The 20,388-nt window shown below is 43.3% G+C and overlaps 1 protein-coding gene across 1 annotated transcript in view; it reads left to right on the top strand.

The window, feature by feature from the left end:
• UPK1B (uroplakin 1B) overlaps positions 1 to 11,750 on the top strand; it is a 29,694-nt gene extending 17,944 nt beyond the window's left edge. Inside the window, exons 4-8 of the mRNA XM_040251248.1 lie at positions 718 to 792; positions 1,473 to 1,595; positions 4,215 to 4,394; positions 9,274 to 9,357; positions 10,836 to 11,750. Coding sequence (XP_040107182.1) covers positions 718 to 792; positions 1,473 to 1,595; positions 4,215 to 4,394; positions 9,274 to 9,357; positions 10,836 to 10,886 — 513 coding nt within the window. The 3' untranslated portion in view covers positions 10,887 to 11,750. The remainder of the gene's footprint in view (positions 1 to 717; positions 793 to 1,472; positions 1,596 to 4,214; positions 4,395 to 9,273; positions 9,358 to 10,835) is intronic.
• The last annotated feature ends 8,638 nt before the right edge of the window (positions 11,751 to 20,388 follow it).

The raw sequence follows: 20,388 nt of genomic DNA, 5'->3' as shown, positions 1-20,388 counted from the left end.
CCACAAACAGGGGCAGCGCGCTGTGGAGGCATCATGAGCACACACACACCCCACCACACACACACACACAGACACAGACACACACACATACAACAAAACTCACAATATGCTGTTTTACTCAACTGACCTGAAGCAAGTAGGGTGGAAGTAGGTGAGAGAAGGTGCTATCAGAGAAGATACATCAGTGGGTGTATCAGACACTAGGTAGAGCCCGTTCCTCTCTGATAAGACTGGACATTGTCAGGAGACAGGATAGATATTAAACATGGCCCTATTCAGCTTTTTGTGACCCCGGTAATCCTAAATCTTCAGTAAACCATAAAGATGTTCCCCCAAAAGAGGGAAGTTAGGAGGCTCTACCTAGCGAGTGATACACTAAGACTCTCTTGCCAGCCATTGAATGAACACACAGAAACACCAGTTCATTATCTTGTATGTTTTTCCCCAGTTTAAATGGAAATGCAAGGTGCTGAACTGAGAAAGCTCTGTATTCAACAGTCTTCTATTCTCTGGGGAAAGAAGGGACTTGAGCTGATTAGAACCCAGCACCAAGTCTGGCTCCAATCACTGATCAGTGAGGGTTTGTTGAAAAATTGTGTAAATGATTGCATAATTATATTTAGGCAAATGTGCTACAGAAAACATAATGATTATTTGTTTTAAAAGAACTTTTTGGAGGTAGACATAATTTTTTAATTCCATTTGTTTCCTTTCCAGTATTTCATCCTGATGTTTATTGTATATGCTTTTGAAGTAGCATCTTGTATCACAGCAGCAACACAACGAGACTTTGTGAGTACAGCCTCCCAAAGTAGAGCAGAAACGACTGTATAAATCATCATTACCATGATAACAATACAATAACTGACATGCATTAAGCCCTTACCCTGCACCAGGCATCGTAATATGCACATTCATAATAAATATATAATTCTTCTCCTCATGATAACCCTCTGAAATAGGTATTAACACTATTGTCATTTTATAGATAAAAAGAAAATGAGACTTAAAAAGTAATTTGTCCAAGGTTACGCAGCTGATAAATGAAAGAGGGGAATCCTGAGTCCAGGCCATGTCAAGGGCCCAAGCTTGCACTGCCATGCCCTTCACACTCTGTCACAGCCTCGGGCCTTCCACCAGGATGATCAATAATCCACTGTATCTAAGACATCTTCCTAAGTCAGCATCCTGCTTTCCTTCCTTTCTCCGTTCCCTGGCTTAGGTCACCTTCCAATGCCTGTCCACCCAGGTTTCATTGGGATGTGTTTGGAGATGGGAGTCTTCTCCCCACACAGGCACTTCAGCCACCTGGAACAACCTCACACCTAATCCCAACCCCCACCCCGGCCTCTGAGCTCAGTTTTATTTAGGAGATAATGTTCAGTGCCCCCAGCCACGGGCTAAACATCATTTTGCTTCCTTGAGGATTAATATGCTAACTCTTCCTCTTGTGTTGCCTCCTCCCACCATAGTTCACACCCAACCTCTTCCTGAAGCAGATGCTGGAGAGATACCAGAACAACAGTCCTCCAAACAATGATGACCAATGGAAAAACAATGGAGTCACCAAGACCTGGGACAGACTTATGCTCCAGGTAATACCTGCTGGGGAGATTCCATTTTGTACCTGAACCAGTATCCAAGGTGTATGGGTGGTTAGGAGTGAAGTCAAAGTATGGGGACCACAGCCTCCAAAGGGGCCTCCTTCAACAAAGACTTGAGAGACTTCCCTGGCACTCCAGTGGGTAAGACTCCACCTTGCAATGTGTGGGCTTCCCTAGTGGCTCAGAGGGTAAAGAATCTGCCTGCAATGCGGGAGACCTGGCTTTGACCCCTGGGTTGGGAAGATCCCCTGGAGGAGGGCATGGCAACACACTCCAGTATTCTGGTCTGGAGAATTCCATGGACTAGTCCATGGGGCCGCAAAGAGTCAGACACAGCTGAGCGACTTTCACTTTGCAGTGTGGAGGACACAGGTCCAATCCCTGGTCGGAGAGCTAAAATCCTACATGCCACAGAACAATTGAGCTTGCCTGCAGCAACTACTGAGCCCGATACCGCGACTAGAGAGTCCATGCACGGCAGCAAAAGATCCCGCATGACACAACAAAGACTCCATGTGCGCAACTAAGAGCTGATGCACCCAAGTAAAGAAAAATTAAAAATAAGGAGAAACTTGACATAAGCAAGTTCATCTATTTCCTCTCATTTACTGGCAGGGACATATGACTCAGTGAACCCCTAGATCTATATTTTATTTTAAACCGTGATGTTGATTCACTTCCATTTATAGGAGTAAAAAAAATGTAGATTACTCATATGCTCTACTTCTTAGAACTCTGACATCACTTATTAAGAAAATGTTGCCTCCACCCCACAGTGAACTCAAGTGGAAATTATTATCTATCTTGCTGACTGCCTTTTCACACTGTGGGCTAGTCCTATTCTAGACTTGATCACCCAGTTTTTTTCTAACTGGCAATCATAATGATATCCAAAGTTACCTCAAATACCATCAAAAGTACAAGTCTTGCAGAATACCCATTATCATACCCATATGGCTATAAGAATACACATACTTATCTCCTACATATGCAGTTATCTGACCCAACTCTGTATAGCCCTGTCCTCCTTCCCAACCAGCTTCCAATATTTCCCAGTCCATCATCAGCAAACTCCTTAGAGCCTCCACCCCTTCTTTGAATTCTCTTTACACTCTATCTTCTAACATTTCCTTCATTTAGTCTAATATTCCTGTTCTGTAGTTTTTTAGCCCATTAGGACCTCCGGTATCTTGGTCACTTTCTCATTTCCTATCACTGTTCTGACTACAGGTCAAGTATTTTCTTTTTCCCCACTCAATTAGCAAAGAACTAAACTTTTCAAATGAAAATGTGAATGGTCACACTTTTGAAAGATCCACTTACCAACTTTTTAAAGTCTAGTCTGAAACAAGTCTGGTTCAGATTTAACCATTTCCCCCTCAAAATTCTCACGTCAAATTACAGAATCACTATTTTCTTTGGTGAGATATTTTCCATAATCCAGTGCCAAAACGGGACATGCTTTTAAGGTAGTTGCTTTATCACCAAGTTTGCTGAATATATTTGTCTTAAAAGTTGAGAGATGGCATAATTCCTTCCCTTGAAACATTTTTGCAGATTTTATAAAAAGGAAGGAAAGTGATATGAAATGTGTTTTATCTTCTATCCTCAGTTCTACCTAGTACTGGAGTGAGTTGCCACCGCCTTCTCCGAGAGTGTCATGAGCTACATATTAAGTGATCTTTCTTTCCTATGTAGAGGCATAACCATGTGCCACTAGGTTTTGTTGTTTTTTTCTAGTTCATTTTCTCTCATTGTAAAAATAATGCATAATTGCTCCAGAAAAAGTTTTTTAAAAATAGAAAAGTAAAACAAGAAGAATTTCTCATAATTTCTTCACCACAAAAATTTTAATTTTCTGATTCTCAGTTTGCTCATATGTAACAGAATAATTATAACTCTCTCGCCTAATTGTATCAAGATACTAAAAATGATGAACATTTATTAAAGGTTTACTAGGGGCCAGGGGCTGTGTAAACACATTAACGGTATTAGCTAATTTAATCTTCACAAGTTTATGAGTTAGGTATTCCATCTGTCCCAGTTTTGCAGTTAAGGAAAATGAGGCTTGGAAATTTTAACTTGCCAAAAGCTACAGAGCTCATTCAGAGAAGGCAATGGCACCCCACTCCAGTACTCTTGCCTGGAAAATCTCATGGACGGAGGAGCCTGGTAGGCTGCAGTCCATGGGGTCGCTAGGAGTCGGACACGACTGAGCAACTTCACTTTCACTTTTCACTTTCATGCATTGGAGAAGGACATGGCAACCCACTCCAGTATTCTTGCCTGGAGAATCCCAGGGACGGGGGAGCCTGGTGGGCTGCCATCTATGGGGTTGCACAGAGTCAGACACGACTGAAGCAACTTAGCAGCAGCAGCAGCAGCAGCACAGAGCTCATTAATGGCTAGTAAAGTAGTAAATATAAATGTATTTTGCAAACTCTAAAATGTGATACCTTAAAAATACCTTCAGCTTTCATTTGCAGATTTTTAGTAAACAGTAAATAGGGTACACTTTCCATCTCTTTTTTCTCCACGAAATCTCAGTTGCTACATTGGTGGTTTTGTCAAGGATCATGGAAGAGAATTTTGTATCTCGTGTGCTAACAGGACAATTGCTGTGGTGTAAATGGCCCATCAGACTGGCAGAAATACACCTCTGCCTTCCGGACTGAGAACAGCGATGCCGACTACCCCTGGCCTCGTCAGTGCTGTGTTATGAACAACCTTAAGGAACCTCTCAACCTGGAAGCCTGCAAACTAGGAGTGCCTGGATACTACCACAATCAGGTGAGTCTTTGTTCCACCCAAGACCTGCCAAAAGGTTTATCTGCTCTTCATGAAGAAAATACTAATTAACTGTAGGTAATAGTCTCTCATTAAGGAATTCTGCATCCTTTTTCCTAAACCTCATGTTAACTATTTCCTTCTCTGTTAATAAAATGCAAATGCTAGTCCAGGGCTGATCTAGGAAAATTCACATTTTAATGAATTGAACAGAACATGAGAATTGCAATAGTAAAATCCAATTTTATTTAAATGAAAACTATTTGTACAATGTATAGAGTTAGTATTTTGAAAAAATATTTACATCAAGCAAAGATTTGCTCTATTTTTGCAAAATGTAAATTGAAAAGGATGACATACAGAAGGAACATTTTGCCAGTTCCAAAGCAATGGCGACTGCTGAGGGTAGATGCAGTGACGATGCATCCTTTCCTTACTCAGTGGTACGCTAGGATAGTCTTCCCAAAACATTTGATTGGTGATTTGGGTAAAATGTGGTTTACATACAATTGGTTTTTGAAAAAGTGTTTCCAGCCTGATGAGAATGATATGATGATCATGAAAACTAACATTTACTGAGTACTTATCAAATACCAGACACTATTCCAAGTGCCATACAGATATTAATTCAGTAAGGCTCATCAGGTAGTGCCATTTTGATCCCTATTTTACAGAAGAGGAACTAAGATATAGAGATACTAACAAGTACTTGCCCAAGTCATGCACCTGGTAGGTAGAAGAGTCAGGACTCAAATGCTAGCAGCCTGGCTGCAGAGCCCAGACTCTAAGCCAAGGAGGAACTTGGTGATCATCCCAAAAAGCCCTGAAGAGAATCCTCATACACTTGAAGTCAGCCTCTAAAATGCTTACACTGCTGTGCCAGTTACCACTTTGAGCAAAGCTAGTTGTGTGCCAGTACATTAAGTAATTGAGAAATGCCAGACTCTTCAGCCTCAGATGAAATAATATGTACTTTCAGAATGAAGGACAGAGCACTGCTGGTCATCATGCCTCCCCTCCCCCGCTCTTTACCACCACCCTCCCACCACCGCCTCTGGAAGGGTGCCTACACTAGGATTGGTTGCACTATCCCAGAAAAGGGCATGTGAGTGATACAGATTATGCTGTAGAGTTGGTCAAAGAAACTCTCACTTAGCCTTTCGGCAACATTGTTTTGGTATCGTTTTAATTATATTCAGACTCCTAAAAAAAAATTTAATGTATTGCCTATAATCACAATTTGCAATATAACGATCACTTTAAAGAATGATAAAATGCTTTTAACATTTCAACCTTGGAACTAGCCCATGAAGATGTATCTTGGTTGGACTGTAATTCCATACACACTGATCATGTCTTTGAAAGAGACCAAAAAGGAGGTTTGCCATCAAAAAATTGGTTTATTTCATAGCCACACCATTTTCCCTTACACATCGAATATTCTAGTAATGAGGGAACTCTACACTCCTTTTGACACTTTTGTCTCGCCCTCCCTAACAGTCCTTGCCTTACCATCTCCTCCACCCACTAGCTACACCACAACTACAAACTCACGTCATTCAGTCATGCTCTCACACCCAGTTCCTGCATTCTGAAATTCCTCTCTGTCTGACTCCCTGTGCTCCTACTTTCTCAATCCCCCTCACTCACCCCTGACTAAATCTCTTATCTACACTTTCCTCCTGATTCTCCCTTCTCTGACCTCCTAGATTCCCCCACACCACCACTCTCCAAGTGACAGGTCCTGCTAATTGTCCTATAGCACTCCCTTTCCACAAAGCAAAGTATGCCACCCCAGTACCTCATAGACTTTACTTCTATTATTGCAGCTGATACCTTGAAAAATAAGTATTTGCTTACAAGCCTGTTTTTTCCATTAGTCTCCTTGAGGGCCATGCATCATTCAATTCTGTATCTCAGTACTTAGCATAATGCCTGGCACAAAACAGGCATCAACAAATGTTTGCTAGGTGGTCAAAAGAAGAGGTGAATGACTTTTTCTCATCCACATTGTATTGGGCTGGCCAGAAAGTTCATTCACTTAATAAATACATTGTTCAATGAAATTCTTGGTGAAAATGAAAAATGTTTATCTTTTATTTTCATTTAAAACTGAACAACCCAGTTTTGAGGCAATCCAACAGCTTTGTGAGATCTGCAATTCACAAAGAAAGGCTAACAAAATGAGGGGCATTATCAAAAGGATAGTAATAATAGAAACCCACCAGAATGTCACATAGCATGTCAAATGCAAATACATACATTCTTACATCATGGTTCATCTGCCCCTAAAATGCTATGTGCAAATTCTGATTCACTACACCTCAAGAACATTATGATGGAACTAAGGAAGATGAAGGTAAGCACCACTACAATGAGAATAAGGGATCATGAAAGGTACTAAATGAGAAGCGGTGAAAACCTGGGACTTTTTTCTGTAAGCTTCATGAGGGCAAGACTCATTTCCGCCTTGTCACAGTTGAATGCCCAGCCTGGAGCCTGGCACCTGGCATAATGGGCTTTTAAACATATTACTGGACAAATGACCACCTCCCAGGATTGTCAGGGGGACCAAGTGAGAGATGGATACAAGAGTGTTTGTGAAGCATCAAGTGTGTCACGAATAACATGATTGTAGCTATTACTTTCTATCCTGTTCCATTCATCCTACCCAGGTGCCCACTTTGCGCCAGGCACTTGTTCTAGGTTCTAGAGATTCAGTAAGGAGCAAGATAAAGTCCATGCCCTCATAGAGCTTGCACTGTAGTATGGGAGACAGACCACAAACAAGTTACCAAACCAATACACAATCAATGCCAGGTAGTGGTAAGTGCTATGGGCAGAAATAAAGCAGGATAAAGATATAGAAAATGATGGGGAGAGACTTTTCTCTGGTTGTCGGGAAAGGCTTTGTTAAGATACTTGCACAGAGTTCTGAATTAAGTGAGGAAAGGAGACCCTCAATTAAAGAAAATTGAAGACAGTTCTGAACACAGGAAGTAGCAAGTGAAGAGGCCCTAGGGTGGGGGCTCTCAAGGCAATCCATTTGGCAAGGCCAGAACAAGTGAAGAACAGGAGGAGTGAAGAAGGTAGATTTCTTAGGGCCTAAAGCTTTTCAGATTTGTGGGGAGGTATTCTACTTTGGTGGAGAAGGCAATGGCACCCCACTCCAGTACTCTTGCCTGGAAAATCCCATGGACGGAGGAGCCTGGTAGGCTGCAGTCCATGGGGTCGCTAAGAGTCGGACACAACTGAACGACTTCCCTTTCACTTTTCACTTTCATGCATTGGAGAAGGAAATGGCAACCCACTCCAGTGTTCTTGCCTGGAAAATCCAAGGCACGGGGGAACCTGGTGGGCTGCCGTCTATGGGGCCGCACAGAGTTGGACACGACTGAAGTGACTTAGCAGCAGCATTCTGCTTTGGAAAAACAATTTAAATGTTTTTGCATACTATGAATACAAAATTAGCTACAAGGCTTTGAAATGGTCTTGCAACTAAGGAGCCCTGAGCCCAAGCTTTGCAGTGAGACAGCTTCTGCTAGCAGTGGCTGGGGCCACAGACAGAGGCAGGGCCATATCCTATAGCACCTCACAGGCCATCGTGAAGACTTAGAATTTCATCTTAAGATGGTGGGAAACCTTCAGAGGATTCTGAGCTCCTGCTCAGAAGAAGGCGAAGTGATCTGACATGTTTTACTAGGACCCCTCTGGCACAGTATGAAAACTAGTTGGGTGTCAAGGGTGGACTTGGGCCTCAGGGAAACCAGCGAGCAGAGACTGTAGGAACCCTGGAGTGAGGCCATGGTGGACCAAGGTGGTAGTAGGAAGCAATACATGTTTGGATTTGAAGTGTATTTTAAATCTAAACAGATGTGCTTAAGAGAAAAACAATTAAGCATAATTCCAAGACTCATCTGAGCATCAAGGTGAATGGAGGTGTCAGGTGGATGGAGTAGGGTAAATGGAGAGAAATCAAGGCACATATAGCAAAGCCAGGGCATGGGAGTGGATGAGCAAGAGACTGGGGCAGGGTCGGAAAGGACTGTAGACACTGGGCAGGGCCTAAACTTCAAGCTCAGCCTTTCAAAGACATTTCTCTCTAGATCTCAGTATTCATAAAACCAATCTGGTCACTGCATTTCCTAGGCATTCCCGTGATTTCAAGGGCTTTAGCAGAGGCCACTCAGATGGCAGGTCTAGCCCTATGCATATGTATTACTCCAGCACTTTGCATAGCTACCAGGACAGAATGTGCTATGTATAAAACTAACCAGATTATGGCATACGTGAATGAATGAATGACTCGATGAGCAAAAAATGAATCACTCTTTCGCACACACGTGATGGCTCTTCTAGAATCCTGTAAAGATATGTTGAATACAATGTCAGATGAGAATTCAGAAAGCACTGTGTAGGAGTTCCTTTAATGATTAAAAAATAAAACCTCTAATTCTCATTAACTAGAAGCACTTTTATTGAAAAACAAATCAAAAAGTGACTCTGCCTTCAAACAAATCACCAATGGAATCTTTAAGGAGAGAAAGAAACCTCAAATTTTATTAAGAATACTTTACATTGCCACATATTCAATATGAGAAAACATTTTGCTAAAATAGCAGCACCTTGGTTAGTTAGATCAAATGAAAAGAAACAGAAATAAATATGATATAGAATAGTTGTTCATCAGGATTATTCCTATTTCTTCAGTAGAGCACAGTTGTCCAGGCGGGGGGGGGACTATCCACGGGGATATAGAAATAGCCTGGTCATGTTAAATTGGACTTTGGGCTGGCGTTGATTCAAATCACCTTCCCACCATCTTTAACCTCTTTTTTCCGGTCCCTTTCACGCGGATGTGGAATCGCCCACTCCTCTCCAGGGCTGCTATGAGCTGATCTCTGGACCAATGAACCGACATGCCTGGGGAGTTGCGTGGTTTGGATTTGCCATTCTCTGTTGGACTGTGAGTATTTCCCATCGCATGTTTTATTTCTGAGAGGATAGTGATGAGGAGAGACCTCGAGACTGTCCCTGGTTAATTCAACCACACTGGACTGTCTAGAAACAAAAGCTCAGACCTGGGGGCTTGTCAGCAGGGTGCTGGCACCAGGGGAAGGAGAGTGAATTTCCGGGGGGAAGGTAGGCGTGAATCTCACCTACCAATCAGCTTCTTCTCTGGCTGACTGGGGTGCACTTGCACTTCTCCCTCTCTCTCGATCTTATAAATTCATTACAAGTAGACATCAAAGACTGTCATTTCTCTAGATGCCTCCTGCCCAACTCTCACCTGCCTCCCTCCTTACAAAGGGCCGCCTTCACCAGTCTCCCCTGGTCCTTCTGCCACCTTATCTGATGCACGTGCAGCCAGGAGGGTATGGCAGTGGGTCTCAGTCCTCACCGCTCATTAAAACCGCATGGGGGTGCTGGAGGGGAGCACCTGAGCCCCGGCCTCTGAGATTCAGATTTCAGTTGGTTTAGGGGCAGGACCCAGGTCTTTCCTTTTAATTTTCCAGATGATTCTAATTTGCTGTCAGGATTAAGACCCATTGCATTCAGGAAGCCGTCTCAAAACTTTTGGCTTCAGAACCCCTTTTCACTTTCTCAAAAATTACTGAGGACTCCAAAAACTTTTTATCTATGGGGAAAATTAACCAACTAACCCTGTTACAAATTAACACAGAATTTTTTAAAATATGTGTTAATTCATTTAAAATAACAATAACAAACTATTACATGTTACTGTGAACAATATATTTCTGTGGGAAAAAAAGAGACTATTTTCTCAAACAAAAAGAAAAGTCGCTTTCATTTTTTTACATTTTTGGAAGTCTCTTCAATGTCTGGCTTTTTCTGAAGACAGTTGGCTTCCCATATTTCATCTTCATTTAATCTGTTATAATATGTTGCTTATATTGAAAGATTTGAAGGAGATCCATCCTACACACTGATATGTAGTTGAAAAAAAAAAAGAGGAATATTTTGGTAGCCTTATCTGAAAATAACTGAATATTCTTCTTTGGCACTACCGAAAACTGGTCAAGTAGTAGTAGTTTCTAAAAGGTTAGTTGCAGTATGGAATCTGAAACTTCGTCAAAGAACTTTCAGGGCTCTGTTACATTAAAGGACATTACATTGGTGTGTCTTGCAATTTGCACAAATCTTTTACCCACTCATGACTGGCCATTTGGGAAAATACTGGTTCACTGCGTGATAGGATAAGCTTCCACGGTGGCTCAGTTGGTAAAGAATCCACCTGCAATGCGTGTGACAGGATGGACTCAGTCACCTCTGCCCCTGTGATGCTTAAGGCAAGGTTATTCTTCAAAATCCAGTGTCGCCTAAGCTTGAATGAACCTAACATAATTCCCACCCCCCCCACCCCCACAAGTCCAGTGTTTCTAGAACAATTCCTTATTTATTTTTATTTTTCTTGTATTCTAGTTCTGGGTTCTCCTGGGTACCATGTTCTACTGGAGCAGAATTGACTATTAAGAATGAGGTGTACGCACCATACCACTCTCCACAGTGACTTTGGATTTGGTGCTGGAAATGCGCTCTCCTAAGGTTCGACCTTTGTGCTGCCTGGGAACTTACACATTCTTCCTCACATTGCCAAGTCAGTTGGTATGGAGTTCCTTTAGCCTCTCAGACTCCTGAAATTTTCAGCACATGTGTTTTCACCCTGATCTAGGATTCTGCAACATTTCTATAGGCTGTAGGAAAGGGAGGATTTAGGATAGTAGATAATAACTATTCCTATCTTTGTTTATTTTTAATGTGGGGGCATAAAGACATTCCTAGGAACCTGTGTTATACTGCAAGTCAAATCTGTATTGCGATAGCAAATCTGCCTGTATTTCTCACTGCTTTCTAAAAGTACCCTTCAAAGGCTTTCACTGTGTCAGTACTGTCCCAGTGAGAGAAGTAAGGAGAAGACTGCTGAAACGTATCTTTTGCCTTTGTTCTATGCTGGCTCCCACCTACAGACTCAAGTGATGCTCTTAAAGCTAGCTTGGGAACCCTTTATTATCCGAGGCAAGGCCTGATCTTGAGCAAACTGTGGTTGAAATTTCCTCTCAGACACTGCAGAGTGATTCACGCTGGTAACCTCAATTCCCCCACTAATTAAAGTAAATGAACTTTTGGGACAAAGGAGAGACCTGTTACATATTTACCACCTTCAACCTAAAACTGCTTTCCAACAGGGAAAAAGCAAGCCAGCTATTATTTAGGTGATTTAGGGTGATTTGTGCACTGAAAAATATTTTTCTTCTGATCTGTTTCCTTTTGTGATCCTGAAGGAATTTCTTAAAACAACATTTGTCTTTATATAAATAAAGAGGATTTTAAATATGTTCACTTCCTTTTCTTTTTAGCACTGTCATAATTGGTCATGTATGAGTCTAGCAAAATGGGTTTTCCAACAGAAGAGCTTAGGAGGCTCATGGGAATTAAGGTTTAGGAGATGGAAAATGCAGTAAGGTGTGGCTTCCCATAGATACTGGGTAATCTGACTGTACATTTAAATGGTTGGAACTTCAAGTTTCTGTTAACATTTTGCGGGGCTGCTGCTCCTCAAATCCTTTCCCCCTGCATCTCTGACTCCAACTGCTCAGCTGTACCCCGCCCCCGGCCATGAAGAAAATGTTCCTGGCATTTCAGGTACTCTCATGCAGTAGCCGGGTTCCAGGCCTTAGCCTTTCTTGTGCATCAGACTGAGCCCCAGGGCAGGGAGGAACAAAGCAAGGGGGATGGCACCTTGGCCTGCACCTGGGTGGTAAAGCTCGAGGAGGACCTTATTCCCCGGACAGGGGTCAAAGGCTCCTGTCATGACACACCACCAGCCTGCCCCTCCCCGGCCTCACTTGCCTCTCCAGGATAGAGCTTGGTGTGTCAAGATAAATAACACCTGCACATGGCCGAGAACTTTCTCTCTGGTCTTTTTGAAGAAAGGAAGAGAAAGGAGCTTTACTCTGGGCAAAGCTTTGAAACACCTCTCCCTTCTCCCTTTCCATCCTCTCTCACGTGTTCTGGTGTCTTTTTCTTTTGCCTAACTGGATTTCCCAGTGCCCTCAAGCCTGAGCAAATCCTGTCTCGGACCCACTCCTGCCTTCCCTCTTGAAGGCTTCAGAGCTTCAAAATTCTCTCTCCCTACAAAATTCCATTCTCCTGTGACTTGATCTCAGCTAGGTTAAGGGAAAGCGTTTGTGTACACTAATTCATACTAAAGTGTGAGTGACAGCTAGTCCACACTCTCTTAATCTTCTCTGTAGATTTTTCCTGAATAACTGAAATGGATCTTTGTTGGTAGAATCCAGTACAGAAATGCAAGCTGGAAAGAGCTATTGTGGAGAAAGATGGCCTACTGGCTGCTCATTAAATTTTACCCCCTGCCTTCTCCACCAAGAAGTAACTAGAAAAAGAATGGACTTCAGTTGGTCACTACCCACCACCCCCTCTCCAGATAGGCTCCTACCTAAGACCCTGAGCCCAGTACTCAATGTGTTCAGCCCCTGGCAGCTGGGGAGGACACATCTTTCAGCTGAGACAGACCCGGGCCTGAGGGCTTCCCTGCAGAGTCCAGCCGTTCAGGACTCCGCACTTCCTGGTACCGGGTTCTGTAGTTTAACCTCAGGGCAGCTCCTCTACCCAGTTCCTGCATCCACCCTCTCCACCTGCCCTGGAAGCCAAGCCCTGCCCCTCTTCCTTCTGGGATAGAAGAAGGGCTCACAGCAAGACCCAAGCCACACTGTTCAGGGGGGACCCAGACCCAGCCTCATTAAGGCCCCCACCCACTCCACCAGTCCAGGGAGAGGGATGACAGCAGGAGAGCTGGGCTCTGGATTGCTGGCTGGAGACACACGCAGACAAAAGCATCTCGAGAAAGCTCCCGCTTCAACAGACCTGCTTATCAGGTGGGTGAAGAACAATTTACCACCAAACTGACACTGCAAATGTGTCAGGCTGACCTTGGGGTAGGTCTTACCCAACTGCAATACTGGACGGGTCATCACGCTCCTTGGACGGCCGTCTCCTCCCCAGACTGTTACTCAGGCTTCTGGCAGGCTGTTCACCCTGAACATTAGGAAGCTCATTTTCTTTAGCCCTCTAAGTTTTTCCCACATCGGCTGGAATAAACAGGGACTGCTCCTAATCTACGCAGCAGACCAGGTAGTTTCCGGCTACCCATAAAGGCAAGAAGAAATAGCAACCATCACGTGGGTTTGAAAGTTGAATCTCCTCTTAACCTCCTCTTAGTGAAGTCACTCAGTCGTGTTTGACTCTTTGCAACCCCATGGACTGTAGCCTATCAGGCTCCTCTGTCCATGGGATTTTCCAGGCAATAGTCGTAGAGCGGATTGCCATTTCCTTCTCCAACCTCACTCCAATTCCTACCCCCACCAGACTGACCGACAAGCAGGCTGTGGTTGAGGAATTGGAAGCTAAGCTGCTTTCTCATTTCTGTAGAATCAACAGTCTCCTCTCCTGTGCCTAGTTTCTGTTCTCTGCTTCACCTCACCCAGATCCTTATCACCTCCTGTATGTGAGGCTCAATCAAAGAGGAAATGCGGAAGGAATTCCCTGGCAGTCTGGTGGTTAGGACTCCACTATCTCACCGCAAGGGGCCCGGGTTTGATCCCTGGCTGAGGGAACTAAGATCCTACATACCACACAGTGTGGCCAAAAAATTAAAAATTATAAAAAATTTTAAAAGAAAGAAGAAACACGGGAGACTAGTTGTGAGCTACTGAGTTTGCTTTCATATGTGACATTTTTATCACAAAGCTCGAATGGCCACATCTACTGAGTAGATCCAAAACATCTTGGAAAAAGATGCATTGCTGAGAAATGTAGAGCTACCAAACCCTTTCCCAAGCCTCCCTCCCCCGAGACTGCAAACAACTCCAAAAACAGAAGCAAACATCTTCTTTAAATAAGACAAATTGCCAACTTCTGGGGTTAGACAGAAAGTTGCTGCCATGCCCTACTTTCTAGTGGTATCCACCCTGAGTCCCTCTCAAAAAAAGACAGCCCCTGACTTCCAGAAGCCAGCCTGGTGCTCACAACCACGCCTTGCTATTCTCCTGCTAGACCTAAACAATTCACAGAATATCAGCTTCAGATAATGTCTCATGAAATGAAACAAATCAAGGCCACTTCATGATTCTGTCCAAGCACAAAGATAAGGTCACTGTGCCACTCACAAAATGCCAAACACACCCTTTTTTGGCTAAAATAAGTGACTGCTACGTGTTTATAATTACAGCTCTATTCTTCCACTAGTCCCCTGTGGATAAAATGTGTTGATACACAATCAGAGAACTGCCCCTGCTTTCTGACAGCGTCCACTACAGAGCTGGCTTAAACCCTGCCCAGATGACCCACCCCAAACCCAAATGCTCTGATAAGACTTGGTCTGACTCCCTTTTCCTGAGACACCTCGAGGTTCCCCATGGTGTGTTCTCGAGAGCTTTTGCAATGAGTCAGAATCCCACTTACTTATCTGCAGATGTGTCCCTGGGCTTTTTTAGAAAGACAGTCTCCAAATAACTCTGCCTACCTTTATTTCCTCTCTCTGTGTATCTGTTGTTTTGTTACCATGAAGTGGGGAAGAACACGAGCCTTGGAGTCCAAAACCTGACTCCCAACCCCAGCACTTCATGACTCAGGCAAGTCAGCCTCTTAGAACCTGCTTCAGAAAGACAGGTCTCACGGGGGACTGGGAGGATTCAGTGAGAAGTATGTGTTTGAACAGCTAACAGCCTGTAAGAAATACCAACAGGAAGTTATACCATAAATCTCATCTGAAGATCTCTGTTTGGCCCATAATCCCACATGCCAACTAATATCCTGTTACTTCAATTCACTGTGATGTTTAATGACCAAATATACTGGTCTAAATTCACTGGCCCTCAAACAATAGCTGTGAGTAAGAGTTTTTCAGCAAAACTCCTACTCAATAGTGAAAGAATGTACTAGGACATCAAGATAAGGCATTTTAATGGGTACATCTCAAGTTTTGTATATTATTTCCAGAGTCCTGTATTACTGTGTATTATTATTCCAGAGTCTCATTAATACAAAGGAGATCTCTGCCCTTTCTGCCTTCACAGAGAAACCTCATAATCTCCTGAGTGTTCTGGGGGGGAAAAACAAGACAGTGGAGTCAAGAAACTTGGGTTCAAATTTTATCTCTTCCTCTTACCAACTATGGGAAGTTACTTGAATCTGCATTTTCTTTACAGTACTACATATTTACCTATAAGACTATTGGAAAGTTAAAATTTATAAACTGAGGAAAATTGAAATACAGAGCCAGCATTCAATTATTGTGTCCCACCCTTCTCCAACTTCTCGGCCCATGGCCCCAAATCGCACACACACACACACAAACACACACACATCACACTCCCCACATACATACATAAGATTCAATCTTATTTGAGTTTTCTACTTCAGCAGCTGCCAGTGGAACAATGGAGGCTTACCTGTACAGGTGCACTCCCAGGGGCCAAGAGGCCCCCCTCTTCTGTGAATATCTTTGAGAGACTGGTCTGGCCCTCTCAGCAAGTATAAGACCGTCTTCAAACTATATTTGAAGCTAATGAAGGCGGCAATAGCTTATCTTGAAAAAAATTGAAAAAACTTTTTGGAATGTGATGAGGGAAGAACTTATCAAATGTTCCTGAATACGCTCCATTTTGTGAGACATCTTAATGGCTTTTGAGAGAGACTATATACACATAGGACTTGAGAAAAGTGGATGTTATTAGTCTGGCAGAAAATGTCTTTCCTCTCTCCCAAGAGTCCATTCACAGAGCAGTTGGGGCCCCAGGAAAAAGCAAGCCCCCTAGGGGCTTGAATGGAAGTGAGGGGGAAAAGGGCAGAAAAACCAGGGAGGGAATCAGGGAAAAAATGATGAGAATGGAATATACTTTCGAGTCCAAAAGAAACCAAACTTCTCTAGGGGCTGGGACAAGGATGTAGAGATAAGAAACCTTCCTTAAAGAATAAGAGAAGTCCAGAGAATTCCCTGGAGGTTCAGTGGTTAGGCCCTGGTGCTTTCACTGCTGGGTCCTGGGTTCAATCCCTGGTCAGAGAAAGAAGATCTCACAAGCCATGCAGCACGTCTTGAAAAAAAAAGAATAAGAGAGGCCCAGATGAAGACAATATTGCGTAAAGGGACCTCCACATCCTCTTCTACCCTACTTCTCTTGACTCAAGAGCATCAATAAAATTTGTGTAAAAATGTTATAAACCATAAAGCACTATAAAAAGGACTGGTAGTATAAGTGAGAAAAAATCGATAAAAACTTTTATAGCAGTCTATTCTTCATGTTAAGTATCTGTGGTGTGCAAACAGACTGCACCCATATAATCCCCAGCAAGAGTAGCAGTCTTATCTACAAAACTCAAAAAGCTTGGCCTCTTTGTGGCAAACGACCGCAAAGGGTGGGCAACTGGGAAAGCTGGGTTCCTCTGAGGCCAACCTTCCCGGCAGAGCAAGCAGAAGCCACGCCTCCAGTGTCATGGGCTTCAATCCCCGGTGCAAGTACAGAGGCAGAGTGGGAAAAGAAAGGTCTTAAAAAACTATCTTCCACCACAAGAACTTTCATAGCGAGTCCTTCAAATGACTTGCATGTTACCTTGGTTGAAAGAATTACATGAGGAACATCAATAGGCATGGGATGGTGGTTTCCAACCTTTTTAAAAAAATGCACATGCCTTGTTAATAGCTGAAAATACATAGGGAGTTTCCTCATAGTACCTATTGTATTTTGTTTCCATGGAATGAGAAATTGCTCTCAGCTGGGATCCTCACATTCCTTGCATACACCATTCTCTTCCTTTACCTTCCCCAGCCATGACCAGGGACCCACAGCCTCCAAACTGGAGGGCCCTAACATAGGCTGCTGGCAATTACAAAGGTTCAGCCTGCACAAGATTATAATTGACAAAATTGGGATCATTAACAGATACAAACTACTATAAATAAAACAGATAAACTGTATTGCACAAGATACCTGTATCTTCTAATAACCTGTAATGAATATAATCTGTGAAAAAAAAAAAAGCCTGCTGTACACCTGAAACTAACACAATATTGTAAATCAACTATATTTCAATTTTTAAAAATCAGTATGGAATGCTCGAGGAAGATTCTTCAGAAGAGACAAGAGGGTATGGGGGGAATAAAGCCATTATTACAATATTCCTTTTCTAAATAAAGAAAAAACACAGCTTTCACTTTTCCCTACTGGGTTAAAGGTAAGCCATGCCAGCCCGAGGTAAGCCTGTCATGTCCACAGAATGCACTTTCCTTTCAAATTCTTCTCCACTTGGGTGGTGGTGTCTGTTGCTTAGTTCCTAAGTTGTATCCCACTTTTTGCGACCCCATGGACTGTAGCCTGCTAGGCTCCTCTGCTGATGGGATTTTCCCAGGCAAGAATACTGGAGTGGGTTGCTATTTCCTCTTCCGGGGGATCCTCCTGACCCAGGGGTTGAATTTGCATCTCCCTCATTGGCAGGTGGATGCTTTCCCACTGAGCCACCAGGGAAGCCCACTCGGGTTGTGGCTGCTGTCCTTACTGGAAGCCCCGGTCTTCCTACGTCCTTCCTCCTTAGCATTACTTGGGAAGGATATTATTACCACAAACTGGCTGGCACACATTCATGAAGTTTAACAACTAAGTGTCATAATATGATGATGAACTGAGAAACCCCCGGGCACAGGTGCATAACACGTGCTCAAGAACACCAACATCTACACTATTCGTGCCCACTGTCCTGGGTGAACAAAATATTCTTATGTGTGTTCTGAGCCACCATCCATCTCTAATTACCTTCCTTAGATGTTCCTCCCACACCGCGACCCCTCTCCCAGGAAGCTCAGCAGTACCAAATCAGTGCCATGGCCCCACCTTCCTTCCAAAATCAAAGGCCTCAGGAGCCATGGGCTCTGGCTCTAGCCCTTCCCATCCTCTCACCAACCAGGTGTGCCCCTGAGGCATCTCTTCTGTTCCCATCGCAAGCAAACACGGGAGGATGAAGACAAAACCACGACACAGCCCAGGAAGCGAGGCGCAGAGGCACCTCCACAGCCTGGAGCTGCTCCCAAGGAGAATGTGCACGTAACAGCCCAGAGTGACAGAAGGATGAAGACGGGAGGGAGAGAGGGGACTGAGGCTCACCTGTTTGTTTTTAAGCAGTAGGATTACTGACATGAATACATCTGAAGGCCTCAAACTGGAACCGAGGAGGACCCTATGGGCCTTCCCGGAAGAAACCCTCCTCCATCTCCTCCACCTGCCTCTTATGTGTACAGAAATTATAGCCTCCGATGTCTCCCCTGAGTTCCAAAGAGAAAATTTAATCAGAGAAGTGAAGAACTGCAGACAGAATGGGAGAAAAAGGAGATAAAATTATGACAGTTTAGCTATTAAAAGAAGTCAAGGAGTTTTAGTTCTTCCTCAAGCACTATATAGATAATATTCTGAGCCATGTCCTTTGAGCTGTTTTCCAGACACTGAAACCCACCAGATGGAAGAAGTTAACTCTATGCTGCCCACAAACACCTAGACACCAGATGTGTTGGAACCAGAAGGTTGATGATGCTGACTCCTGATTACCTTACCAACAATCAATCAGAAGGATGTCCATGAGCTGATCACACACTGCAATCCCTCTCTCTCATCCTGTCTTTAAAAACTTTTCCCTAAAAGTGTTTGAGCAAGGTGAAAAGACAGCCTTCAGAATGTGAGAAAATAATAGCAAATGAAAAAACTGACAAAGAATCAATCTCAAAAATATACAAGCAGCTCATGCAGCTCAATACCAGAAAAATAAACGACCCAATCAAATAATGGGCCAAAGAACTAAACAGACATTTCTTCAAAGAAGACATACAGATGGCTAACAAACACATGAAAAATGCTCAACATCACTCATTATCAGAGAAATCCAAATCAAAACCACAATGAGGTACCATTTCACGCCAGTCAGAATGGCTGCTCTCTAAAAGTCTACAAACAATAAATGCTGGAGAGGGTGTGGAGACAAGGGAACCCTCTTATACTGTTGGTGGGAATGCAAACTAGTACAGCCACTATGGAGAACAGTATGGAGATTCCTTAAAAAACTGGAAATAGAACTGCATTATGACCCAGCAATCCCACTGCTGGGCATACACACCAAGGAAACCAGAATTGAAAGAGACACGTGTACCCCAATGTTCATTGCAGCACTGTTTATAATAGCCAGGACATGGAAACAACCTAGATGTCCATCAGCAGATGAATGGATAAGAAAGCTGTGGTACATATACACAATGGAATACTACTCAGCTATTAAAAAGAATGCATTTGAATCAGTTCTAATGAGGTGGATGAAACTGGAGCCTATTATACAGAGTGAAATAAGTCAGAAAGAAAAACACCAATACAGTATACTAACACATATATATATGGAATTTAGAAAGATGGTGACGATGAACCTATATGTGAGACAGCAAGGGACACAGATGTAAAGAACAGATTTTTGGACTCTGGGAGAAGGCGAGGGTGGGATGATTTGAGAGAATAGCATTGAAACATGTATATTACCATATGTGAAATAGATCGCCAGTCCAGGTTTGATGCATGAGACAGGGCACTCAGGGCTGGCGCACTGGGATGACCCTAAGGGATGGGATGGGGAGGGAGGGGGGAGGGGGTTTCAGGATGGGGGACACATGTACACCCATGGCTGATTCATGTCAATGTACAGCAAAAACCACTACAATATTGTAAAGTAGTTAGCCTCCAATTAAAATAAATAAGTTAATTTTTTTTAAGTGTTTGAACCTCTTAAGCACTAGCTGCCTGGATTCCCTTGCTTGGTGCCCACAGTAAGTGCTTCACCACAGACTGTTTTCAGTAGACTGGCTGTACCGCATGTGAGAAAGCACACCCAAGTTTGATTTGGTAACAAAAGAACAGTAAAAAAAAAAACAAAA

The sequence above is a fragment of the Oryx dammah genome, unplaced genomic scaffold, assembly GCF_014754425.2.
Source record: "Oryx dammah isolate SB20612 unplaced genomic scaffold, SCBI_Odam_1.1 HiC_scaffold_2, whole genome shotgun sequence".
Taxonomy (NCBI): domain Eukaryota; kingdom Metazoa; phylum Chordata; class Mammalia; order Artiodactyla; family Bovidae; genus Oryx; species Oryx dammah.
This window is presented reverse-complemented; position numbering and strand designations above follow the sequence as displayed.